The following is a 12,400-nucleotide window of genomic DNA, read 5'->3' on the forward strand; positions in this document are numbered from 1 at the left end:
TTCTTCTCGGTTGGATTTTTCGAATTCATTGTTGTGCAATCTTCCAAAAAAAGATGTCACAAAACTTCAACGGTTGCAAAATTCTGCTGCCCGACTGTTAACTTTTACTAAAATAAGTTTGATTCCATATCACCAGTACTCCATTCCTTATACCTTGGTTACCTGTAGAAAAGCGGATCCGGGAAGGGGGGGGGGGGGGGAGGCGCAACCGGCATTCGTCCCACTTCATTTTTCGTAAAAAAAACCCAAAATAAATAAAAATTAAAAATTATATGAAACTTGGAAGTAGCACCAGAAATAGGTCTTCTATAGTTGCGCCCCCCCCCCCCCCCTTTATACAGAATTCCTGGATCCGCCTCTGCAAGTGGTGTTAGTGGGAAATGGCAAGCGTAACATTCACGTATATAGGGCCTTTATAACCTGCCGGATCATAATATTATTATGATAAAAAAATGAAGGAATTAGATATAGGCCTATTACAAAATATAATGAAATGGAGTTCTTATTATCGTTATTATCTATTATCTATTATCATTATTATTATTATTATTATTATTGTTATTATCATTATTGTTGTTGTTGTTATTATCATTATTATTGTTGTTATTATTATCATTAATAATTATCATTATCATCATCATCTTTAATTGCCTTATCTTCACCATTCTGATGTACATGTATTCCACTTTTCAAGCAAGAATGACAAATTGCAGAGACAAAAGAACATCACTGTTAAAAATATTGAGCTGCCAGGAACTCTCAACGATTATGCCGATTTCACTTTGCGTTGAAGATTGAGGCGAAATTATATTGTTGAGCTATGACATCATTCATGGACATGATAATATTCTGGGGGTTTTCTACAACGTTTTCTCTATGGATCGAGGTATAATGATTATAGACCCTAGTATAAGAAATATTTCCATGTTACCGTAGATTGGAACAATTAGTATGGTTTCTGATGGTCTTCAAGATTTCTGATTTTCCTACGATATCAGTCATCCTGAAGTAAAAGAGAGAGAGAAAAAAATTATATATCTGCGTGGTAAACAGCAGGTTTATAGGTAATTTACAAACGAACACGCAAATCACATTACTATTTTACTATATCAAATCCTCCTCAATAGTCTTAGAGGCAAGGTGTTAAAACAAGATTCGTGGCTCCGGATACTCGCAAACTGACTAATTTATAGAACACATACGATAATCCCTGTCAACCGATGATTCAAGATGACACTCCTTCACTGTAAAATGTACCCAAAGGGGACATTGAGTACACAATCAAATAAGAAAACTGTAGTAGTTTATCGAATTAAAATATAGAATTTAAAAAAAAAATAGTGGATCTTATAGTTATAGCGTTAAATTCTGAAAGGGAGATCGTTGATCGTAACCGTGGGTGAGGTTTTGATGTCATCACACCACAACTCTCCCATTGATAAGGCCTGTCCATAATAATTATACTATCCGTGGAGCCATTGCTTTGGGTGGTTAATCAAGCACTGCATCTATAGTCAGATTGCTCAGAATATAGGCCCTATGTATAGCAGGAGTCAAACATGTTTTGTTTTGCACAACTAGAATGATAAAATCAGAAAATTAAAAAGAGACTCCATCCCTAAGCATCTCTTAAAACTGATGGATATTCACCTGCCAGGACCCCCAGCAGGGAAACAGGAGATTTTGATCACCCGAATATTATGTTCACAAAAATGAGCAAGCTCAATACGAGCGCGAAGCACGACGCCCCATACCGGTGCTGTTCGTTATTCCGAAGGTTCGTTAATTCGAAACACACAAATTCCTTATACCTAGAGGTTCGTTAATCCGAAAATGAAATAGGGTTCTCTATTCCGAAGGCTCGTTTATCCGAAAATAAAATAGGGTTCGTTATCCCGAAGGTTCGTTAATCCGAATTTGAAATAGGGTTCATTATTCCGAAGGTTCGTTGATCCGAAAATGAAATAGGGTCCGTAACGAACCTTCGGAATAACGAGCCTTGTTTCATTTTCGGATTAACGATCCTTCGGAATAACAAACCTTATCACATTTTCGGATTAACTAACCTTCGAAATAACGAACCTTCGGACTAAAGAACCTTTCGGAATAACGAACCTTCGGACTAAAACCTTTCGGAATAACGAACCTTCGTATACTAAAGAACCTTCGGAATAACGAACTGTAACCTATTGCGCCATGCATGCAGGGCCCGGTGGGGGCCTTTCACAAGGGTTATAACATGATTATTAAGCTCTCTGATCATAAAATTAGCCTTATTGTTGAACATTATATCGTGACAACTTTTAGAAGTTGGGCAGGACTCTGCATGGAGAGCTTAAAGGGAGACACAAAGCTGTGTGTGAGAGAGAGAGAAACATTGTGATAATGAAATCATTAATTGCTTCAAAGCGGGAGAATTTGAGTCTCTGAATGCATGGACCTAATATACGTAGGCCTACATTGACTGTTCACGGCAGTCTTTCTTTGATGTAATAACGTCACCGACACCTGATTATGTGCATCTTAATGAGTACATTCAGGTGTCTGGACACTAACGATTGTGTGATCATGTATCGTCACTAACAAAAGGATCGTTTCCCTCATTCAGTCTTGTTTCGCTGATGTGCCTTTTTCAGACGGAAATGTCTTTGAATAAATACAGATGATGAGGAGCAGCAAACCTGAGATCATAACAAATTTTGTGCCAAAAGATGGGTTATTGCTGATTCGCACATTTTCGCACACGCATAAGACCTTGCCTAATGGCAAGATATATTGTTCTCTACCATTCAATACCGTCCCTTTTTGCTCTGGAATAAGCTGGAGAAAAGTGAAATTTCAGATCACAATTATGACAATCATTCTGCCAAAATATTAGCTTTCTTTTAAAAACCGCCTGCTTCTCCGAAGCGAAATTGTTTGAGGTATGATTTCCTAACATACACCACAACTGCCCATTCACGTTACTTGATTTTTGTGAGGAAAATTTCCTTCTGCGCATATAGTTTAGATTTCTCGAATCTCCGTCTTGTTCTTCTCCGGGCTTGCTGGCGGTGACGATGTATATTATCATTGGATCAAAGCAGTGAAGCATGCTAAAAATGTCTTTGTGGCGCTTTTGAGATGTGCGGGTGCATGATACGATACGATGAATGTCCATGTGTATTAGGTCCATGCTGAATGACAGGAATGTTTGTAGGGGCCCATCTTGCTGCGGCTCAAAATGGATAGTAGGTCCTATCACTCTTCGGTGATGTGCTCTTCCCACTTCCCTAGTCGGGGTTGAAGTAAAAAAATCAACAACAAAATGATTCAATGGATTACTTTAGTTTGATGTGTCATGTTTACTGCTATGCTAGTGCATGAATCAGTATTTTTATAGGAATATGATGACCCCCCCCCCCGTTATATGACTGAATATTAGGGCCTAAAAGGGTACCTATAATAGGCATTAACATAAAAAAGAACAAAAACAAAACGAAAAACAGTATTCAAACCAAACAGGTAAATTAACGGAATGATTTTGAATCTACAGTGTGATGTCTCTAAGAAAAGTAAACCCAACTTCAACAGCAAATTTTCAGAAAACTATAAAATATTTGCACATTATTTTTTCATGGTTAGATAGTTCAATAAGTCCTCTATCCAATGATACCACATAGGCTATGTAACTCTCATGCATGACTGAGCATGATTCAACTTAGTGAATGGGTGTGAAATCACCACTGTGGCAAGTTATTTCTTGCTATTGTCATGCTTTCAGGGCATATTTGAAGTTAAATTTTTGTCACCAAAGGTTGTTCCTGACACAGGCACACTTCACATGCTTTCCAAACATGGTACAGTTGACAATTGAGCAGAGAGTATTCCTGGTAACTCGATACCAGGAAACAAGAAGTTTCGTGGAAGTTCAAGAGGCTTTTCGGATGCAGTTCCCCGACAGGCAGCCTCCAACACAAAGAGCCATTTATCTGGTACAATGTGAGAAAGTATGCTGATCACGGAACTTGATGATTTCACACCCATTTACTAAGTTGAATCATGCTCAGTCATGCATGAGAGTTACATAACCTACGTGGTATCATTGGACAGAGGACTTATTGGACTATCTAACCATGAAAACATAATGTGGAAATATTTTATAGTTTTCTGAAAATTTGCCATTGAAGTTGGGTTTACTTTTTTTAGAGACACACTGTATAGTAGAGGCCTATGAATAAAGGTCATGGCCTATCATAAGTTTAATATATTGATTGCACCGTGAAGAAACATTAATTGCTATACTTTCCCATAAATCAGCATATATATGGGAACTCTTCTAAAAAATACATGGTGATTTAGTGAAAAGGTGAAGTATTGGTAGTTCACATCAGTGAACAGATTTATTCAAGAGATTTTTTCCCAACTCCATTGCGGGCGGCGTCTCCAAGGCCGCGGAGGGCGTATTTTGTGGAATTTTGTGGAGGCAAACTGGACTATCTGGTCCAACAACAACAACAAGCGATCTATCTCGAGCTTACGGATCGTATGTATGTGAGCATTATATTGCGCAATTGCCAGCAATCATGTGTGCACGCCAGACAGTGACACCATACTACACGCACACACAGTCGACGAAAATGCCATCACTGACTAAATATAAACCTAACATTTACTACTACTGTACTAGTATTATAAAGACAGTGTCTAGAGACGGGCAGAAGCAGAAGATCAAGAAGAAAAGCGTGGATCGACGGACGTTAAACGTCCAGTCTCAGAATTTGATAAGGCAGTCCAACGAAGCCTACGAATTCATTGACTGATTGTCAAGCTTGGCACGTTGGGTAAGTGGAAGAGTTGACCGAAAGATCGGTCTGTATCTGTCCGTCGGGGAATGTTCCGCGGAGACTGCGTCTGGCTTCACGGATCCCCTCCGTATACAGACCGAAGTCAATGATTGCGGCTCCTGTGTGGAGCAGTCGCGCACAGATCAAACGTTACGATAAACCAAATTTCAGACAGCTTTTTTACATTCAAACAAGTATGACATGACATGACACATTATGCAGCAATATTTGGGATAAATTTCTCACATTGTGCAATCGAAATACTCACATAACCTCGGTTATAATGCAGAAATTTTATCGATATCGCAACATCGCCGTTCGCGAGCAGTAAGTCGCCATTTTGAATCTGTAACAATTGCTAAGCCAATCACATGCGAGGTACTTGTTTTAGTAAAACAAATACGTAGAAACTACCTCGCATGTGATTGGCTAATAGATTCATAGTGTATGTTTCTGCAGTTTGAATGTGACGACGCGACAGGCTGTGTTTTACGTTGAAAATTCTCCTAAAATGTTGGATTATTCATTAATCTGGTGAGTGTAACGTATTCTTAAAAAAATAATTTCACCATACAAGCTTAAATTTGCCGACCTAGGGCCGTGAATTAGACGCAATCGAGAAGGGTGAGGTACCTCACCCAATTTTCCATAGAGACAGTGGTTAAGAACATCCACACAGCAATGGGTACTGCAACCTTCCGTCTGTCTACGGAGGACAGCGTTAATGGCAAAATATAAAAGAGTCCTCCGGACAGACGGATCTTTCTGTCTAGTGGAAGAGTAACCCCCGACCCTTGTACACAGACGTCACAATTATACTGTGGGAGCGTTGGGGCTGGTCGCAGTTAGTGGAAGAGTATTAACGTTACTGCATAATTTAATTTAATTTATGTAGACTACGAGAATTTCTACTAGTAAAACTAGTGGTAATATCGTACATTGCATTATCTTCCTTGAAATGATAATTGCTCCAAACACATGTATCAAGTAAGTAGTCTGGTTTAACACTCCAGATTTAGTATGGAAAAGAGAATTATGGCACAGCATCATGGTTGCCTCTTGTAGTAAAGTCTTATTCTTATGGGCTCGATCTCATTGATATTCATCTGTCTCATGTGTACCGTACAGTAGTCTCTGCGTAATTGGGTAGTGTCATGCATAGATGGAAAATTCGTCGATGCTGAGGAGTTTTAAAACATTTTTTTTTTTTTAAACATTATAGAGTCTACGTTTCCGTTTCTCCGGAGGAGACAGATGGAATTGGAAGCCTGTCATAGACAACACTGTGGGGAATGCTTAGTTAACCAATAATGGATACCATCATCCTCTTTGATAACATCTAATTTACAGTCCTAGTGCTCTATGACGTAGTTGTTCGCAGTTTACATTTGAATAGTGCTAAAATCAACAGTCTGTAGGAAACTGTGGTGCACTTACCATCACCTGAACCATCAAAGATTTGGGTGGAATTTTCATGGAAAAAGACACAGCTTTCAGCTTTCCAACTAGTAATGACATACTAATACTAGCACAGTGATAACTGATCACCAGTGTCAGTGAATGCATGTGTTAGCCAATCACTTTGGTTTCCGTGCTAGAGCATCCCGGCCCCATGAACAGAATACAGTATCAATCATGTATGAGATCCTTCAGTCTGTGTAGCCAGGAGAGGGATTCCATGAAGCCAGAGGTAGTCTCTGCAGAACATATCCCCAAATATAAATAGAGACTGATCTTTCAGTCTATGTTGCTATATGTTGTGCAATGCTTTTCTCACCAAATTAATCTGCGAATGCTGCTAGCGATATACCTGAGTAACCAGAGCTTCATTCAAGTTACTGATACTAAAGCCTATTCCTGCACCCTTCTGTATCTTACACAGCACAGCTTTAATATATGTCACTATGTCAGTATCTGGCCACACAGCTTGTCTGTCCGAAACTCATGAAGACTATAAAAGTCACACAATAGTGTTGACAGGAACCCAAATTTCCCATATATGCAAAAGTTGGTGTCTGCAGTGTAAGTTTGAAGATCTGCATGTAGCCCCAACATGGCCTTGTGTAAACCAAGCTCTTGTCCAGTCCCAGGCATGCACTACGGTACTAATTAGCAAACATGCATCATGTGCAGCTAGGCTCATATGCTCCTGTACAATTTCTGCTGTTCTTGTACACCATAGGTTTAATGGAGATCATGAATTTATTTTGCCATGAATGACATATATTAGAATCTTAGTGGAGCTAGCTTATCCTTCTATTTTTTAAAAATCCTTCTGTATTTATGGCATTGTCACAGTAGCATGTCGGCCGTAGCAATGTTCAGGTTTCGAGGAAAGCATAGTGGATGGTACCGTACTTTATTTGTCATTACAGGTTCAAATCTATGCAGAATTCAATGCATGAAACTACAAGTAAGCAATTTGACAAATGTAAAGTGTAATTCACAAACTTGACAAAGTGATCTTTACCGTCTGCCATCTCTGATCTAATGTGTCTAGGCAAGAGAATGGAGGGTCCTGAATGCAACAAAACCTTGTCAGAAGAAGTGAATGGTGAGCTGGAAGCTCTGGAGGCTATATACCCTGGGGAAGGAGAGTTCAGCATAGTCAGGGGACCAAACCTTGATGAAGATCTTAGATCTAACTATGTCTGTCAGGTGACAATCAGACCTGCTGACATAGTTCTTGGATTATCCTTTGCATTACCAGGTAGGTCATCATTCACCAGCTGTACAGAATTGATAGAATTGAAAAAGCTGTGACATGTCATGTAGTTGACACTGTTCTCAGGCTTTGAAGAGATATTGTAGTTCTCATAGTACTGGTAGTGAAATTGGTCAAAATGTTGAGGAAAAGGCATTTGTTATTAAATCAGTGTCTTTCAGATTGTTCATTGGTGTACCTAACATAAATACAGGGAAAACTTTATATTACAAGGTCACTGGGACTGTAGATTTTACCTTGTTAAAGCCGGTACCTTGTAAACATAAGATGGCCAGCTAAAAACAGTAATGGTGGTAGCAGGCTACAATGCGTGTATTTTGTGCATAATATATTGTTAATGTTTGAATACCAATGATATGGGGTAAAATATGTATCAAAATTTGAACATAATTCAGGAGTGCATGTAGTGCAAAAGCCATATGCTGAGGGAGCATGTGTGTCTTGCCTGTGTCCTGTAGGCTTACATAGTACATGTGGCCTGTATTATAGTAAATACTGTATGATGGCCCCGAAAATGCTGTGGTAGTATGTGATAAGATATATTCTGGAAGTCAAATCAGGTTTTGGTGGAAGGATTGTCTGTTAGTGTGCTGTCTATCTGCAATTCTTGAGTGGGAGTGCAGATCAGACCTGGAAATATCATCTTGTTATATCCAAACAAAAAGGTTGTATTTTCCTTTGTTATCATAATTATTCAATGCTTGCTTTGACAGCCATGATTTTGCTGTGCAGTCAAATGATTTTTGAATGACATTAGCTGCAAATAATGAATTTGCCCTTATAAGTCATTAGTTTCAAATATCTTCAGTTTTGGAGCAATTTGGAACAATGTGTATCATTACTCTGCTGTGTCATACAGAATATAGGTCATTATTGTCCCATGTAGAAAAAGATGGCCTACATGTGTATAAACAAATATTGTAATGTACATATAGCTTACTTGATTAGTTATCACGCCAAGTCACCCCAACAATTTTTCAAGACTTTCTGTAGACATGAATGCATGTGTAGGAAGACCATTGCTTAGTCTCACATATCCTGTACCCACACAGCATCGTACCCAGAGATCTGTCCTCGGATTGAATTGGTGGCAGTCCCGGACTCCCTTCCACAGACAGTTGTGGCTGAGCTCCTGGTCCACCTGTACCAGGTGGCCAAGCAGAGTATGGGTATGCCTCTTCTCTTTGGTCTGGTAGAAGCAGCTAAAGACTGGCTCCAGGATCTTCAGGAAGAAGTACCAGGTAAGGCTGCAAAACCACTCATAAATGACATGTTTCTATCATAAGGGTATCAGGGGAGATGTAGTATTTGGTGGCTTTGTTTCAGGGGTGCTGATCTTGCTGAAGACAAATTCAAGGTATGCTGTGGAAATGCATTTTATCAGCCCGATTGACTGAAAAAAAGAAGAAGAAGAAGAAGAAGAGAAACCGTGTGTAAGAGGGTGACAAAGCTGTACCTGGCCACATCAAACAAGATTGTCTGCATTGTTTGGATAAGAGTCTGGAGTTGATGTGTCAAAGGTCAAGGGTCCTTCCGATTAAAGGTAAAAAGGTAGTCACAGGTCAATTTTAGGTTTTGATCAGTACAGTACAGATTGATCAACACATTCTGACGCATTGTGTGATCTAGCTGATATGATGAGTACTTGGTATACAGCACTACATCAGAAGAAAAGGAGTGATATGTATATCCAACAACAGCAATACTGTACAGTGATATACAGAATTCTAAAGTTTCTTACATTTTCAAATATTTCATTTGTTGCAACAACAATATACAAATTGGTGGTGGTAATGATGTTATTACCACACAGCTCTTCCACTGATTTATCCACAAAGAAAAAAAAAAATCATATTCATGGTTTTAAAATTAGCAACAATCCTATTGCTCCAAATGTGATAATTGCTTAATTATGACTAATTACTGCTACAAGAAACACACACACACACACACACACACACACACACTTACTTTTTCCCCTTGATCCTTATTGATTTCATTCTCAAACCATACATGAATAAAAAATCTTCATCATGGACACAGAGTAGAGATTTGTGTGTGGGTAAATGTGAAACTTGATAGGCTGTAGCATCACCTCTTCTCATGAGTGTATGTGGTTGCTACATTTTGTCTCTATTTCTTGACATATGACACTTAAAATTCCACAAGTTTCTAGTAGTTTCAATTTTCATGAAACTTGTTTGAGAGATGGATACCAAATGCTTTTTCTTTGCACATCAAAGGCATGAATTTACCTTGAACAAACAAGATACAATCTCTGTAAATCTTCAAAATATCATCACTTTGCTTGTTTGATAATGATATGGGGACTATAGTTTTGTCTATCTTATACACCATAACTTGACACTTGCACAATTTCTCCCCATCTATTTCTAGTAACACAGCCAGAAGCAAGTGCTACAAGTAATCCAGTGTGTGAAGCAGCTGCAGAGGATAGACCAAAGAAGACTGGAAAAAAGAGTGGCAGAGCTAAGCAATCTGCAGATGATGGAGATAAGTCTGGACGGCAGACTAAGAAGCCACCCATGAAGACAGCGTCTGATGTCATCTCACGCATTCAGTGGGACAAGCAGTTGAACCCAGAGCACTTTGTGGTGGGCTACCTTGACCGCTTCATAGGTGTTATAGAGCAGCCATTCTCCATGTTTTCTTGGGAGGACATTGCATCAGTGGATTACCATACTCTTGCAATTCCACGCCACCGTATCCAGTACTTTAAGTATAAGGATGAGGTGGTTTGGGACAAAACAAAGCGACTTGACAATGTTTTTGGGTCACTAGGGAGTTCCGTTACCATTGTGGATGTTGTAGAAAGGTTTGCCAAGGAGAACTCTTCTGAGGAGGAAGGGGATGAGAAGGACACTGATGACATGTTTGACTTGGAAATTCAAAATGATAATGATGGAGATGATAGCATGACGAGAACTGACAAAATTGATGCCAATGTTCATAGGAGGCATCCAAAGAAGCGTGTGAACAAGTCTCGACCCAACTACTTCATAGCCATGCACATAACAGATGAGGACATTATTAGTAAAGTGAAGGATGTTCAGAAACACATGAGTGGCATGGATCCACTTTTGTCTTCATATCTGATGTCTCCAGCTCACCTGCATATCACACTGTGCACTTTGCAGCTGGCCACAGAAGCCCAAGTCAGCACTGCCCTTTCAGTCCTAAAATCTATCCAGCATGAGCTGGCGTCAATTCTTCTTCCTATCACCATGCTGCGGTTTGAGGGATTAGCTGCATTTCATGAGCGCATCATTTACAGTCCACCTCAAGCAGACGCAGCCCTTGAAAAAATGACAAGATTTTTAAGGAAATCACTGCAGTCAGCAGGTCTCAGCCTAGCTGGAACACGTGAGGAGTTTGTGCCACATCTCACCCTCTTAAAAATGCCCAGAGAAGAGGCAAGTGGTCACCCAGTTTTTTCCTCTGACCTCAACAGGGAATTGCCTGATCTTTACTTTGGTATGCAGGCTGTCGATGCCATCCACCTCTGCTCCATGGTAGACAAGCCCCCACCTGACAGGTTCTACCACTCTATTGCTAGAGTTGATTTGATGGAATGAAGACAGACCATATTGCAACATTCATTGCTCCATTCATGATGTATAGAAAGGACTAAAGAAATGGGTCAGGAAAAGCAAACTGTGTGAGATTGTACATGTTGCAAGAAAGTCATATCCACTTCATTTTCAGTTAACAGCCTCTCATAGTCTGTTGTATGATGGCATGCTGATGTCATGATGACCAAGAAACTGAAGTCTTGCATTAGACCATTTGTTTTAACTCTTTAACTTTAAAAAAAGAAAAGAAAAGAAAACACACACAAAAAGTACCAGTAGTCAGATAAGATCTTGTCAGATGATACTCCATTCTTGGTCCAAGTGGTTATGACCCTTGCAAGCTTGATTGTACAGTTGTATGGTTTTCATCACACATCTAGGCCTCTTGTCATGGTCTTTTTTCCTTCATTACTAACCTCCCACAGTGAGAAAGACTGTTCCTCGCCAGCCATTGAATAGAGCGTACTATATGAACAGTCATACATGGCAGGAGGGAAAGAGAGGAAGAGAACTGAAGCATGAGAGAAAATTGTGTATTTTTGATAGAGATATATGCCTTGGAATCATGTGTAACAAATACTTTGTTCATGTATGCAGACAATCTTGACCTTTTTTGGTGATGTATCTGTAATTGTGGAGTATACAATGTACATTACAGTACTCTCTGCTTTGAAAAACAGTTCCTGATGCATGTTATATTTACCAGATAATCAGGTAAGCATTCCAGATAAACAGGTAGGAATTTTCCAGATTAACCTGATCTATTTCCATAGCTTTCTGCAGAAAGCCTTTAGAATTTGTGTAAATATAAATTTTGAAGAAACTATTTTATAGAAAGCTTGTATTGACTTTTTAACATACCTTGGTACATTGTATTAAATATGCAGTGTATGATCAATTTGCCTTACATATACACATTGTATCACTGGTACAAGTAGTCGCATTATGGCATGTATGAACCGCACCAGCACCACACACACACAGTGGCACACTTATCACACATGTGCCTGTGAGCTATGGCTAGCTCTCAGGGAAAAATGGAAAATAAACTTGAATTGAAAGCAAATTTACGTTCGCCATATATGAAACTCACAGGGACACAGCAGAATTCGTTGTACAGCATTTGCTGTAAGTGACATACCGTGCAGTGTGTCTGATGCAGAGAGGTGTGTGATTAGTATGTGGTACCTGTGTTGTGAATGAATTAACAGGTTTTCTGGTTAATTGAGTACTCCACTTAATCAGGTCAGAAATGC

The 12,400-nt window shown here is 39.3% G+C and overlaps 1 protein-coding gene across 1 annotated transcript; it reads left to right on the forward strand.

The window, feature by feature from the left end:
• The first annotated feature begins 4,620 nt into the window (after positions 1-4,620).
• On the forward strand, positions 4,621-11,781 carry LOC139742816 (leukocyte receptor cluster member 9-like). Its single transcript, XM_071653330.1, has 4 exons — positions 4,621-4,823; positions 7,327-7,536; positions 8,604-8,792; positions 9,949-11,781. Exons 2-4 carry the CDS (start codon positions 7,335-7,337, stop codon positions 11,145-11,147), a joined length of 1,590 nt encoding a protein of 529 aa, XP_071509431.1. The 5' UTR covers positions 4,621-4,823; positions 7,327-7,334; the 3' UTR covers positions 11,148-11,781.
• The last annotated feature ends 619 nt before the right edge of the window (positions 11,782-12,400 follow it).

This window comes from Diadema antillarum, unplaced genomic scaffold (assembly GCF_040938485.1).
Source record: "Diadema antillarum isolate AM-2024a unplaced genomic scaffold, OU_Dant_1.0 seq00001021_RagTag, whole genome shotgun sequence".
In the NCBI taxonomy this organism is placed as follows: domain Eukaryota; kingdom Metazoa; phylum Echinodermata; class Echinoidea; order Diadematoida; family Diadematidae; genus Diadema; species Diadema antillarum.

Excerpts from the sequence above, each read along its gene's own strand:
- LOC139742816 (XM_071653330.1), top strand. The coding sequence starts at position 7,335 with ATGGAGGGTCCTGAATGCAACAAAACCTTGTCAGAAGAAGTGAATGGT. Across the intron at positions 7,537-8,603 it reads ATTATCCTTTGCATTACCAG|CATCGTACCCAGAGATCTGT; the intron begins GTAGGTCATCAT and ends GTACCCACACAG. Across the intron at positions 8,793-9,948 it reads TCTTCAGGAAGAAGTACCAG|TAACACAGCCAGAAGCAAGT; the intron begins GTAAGGCTGCAA and ends ATCTATTTCTAG.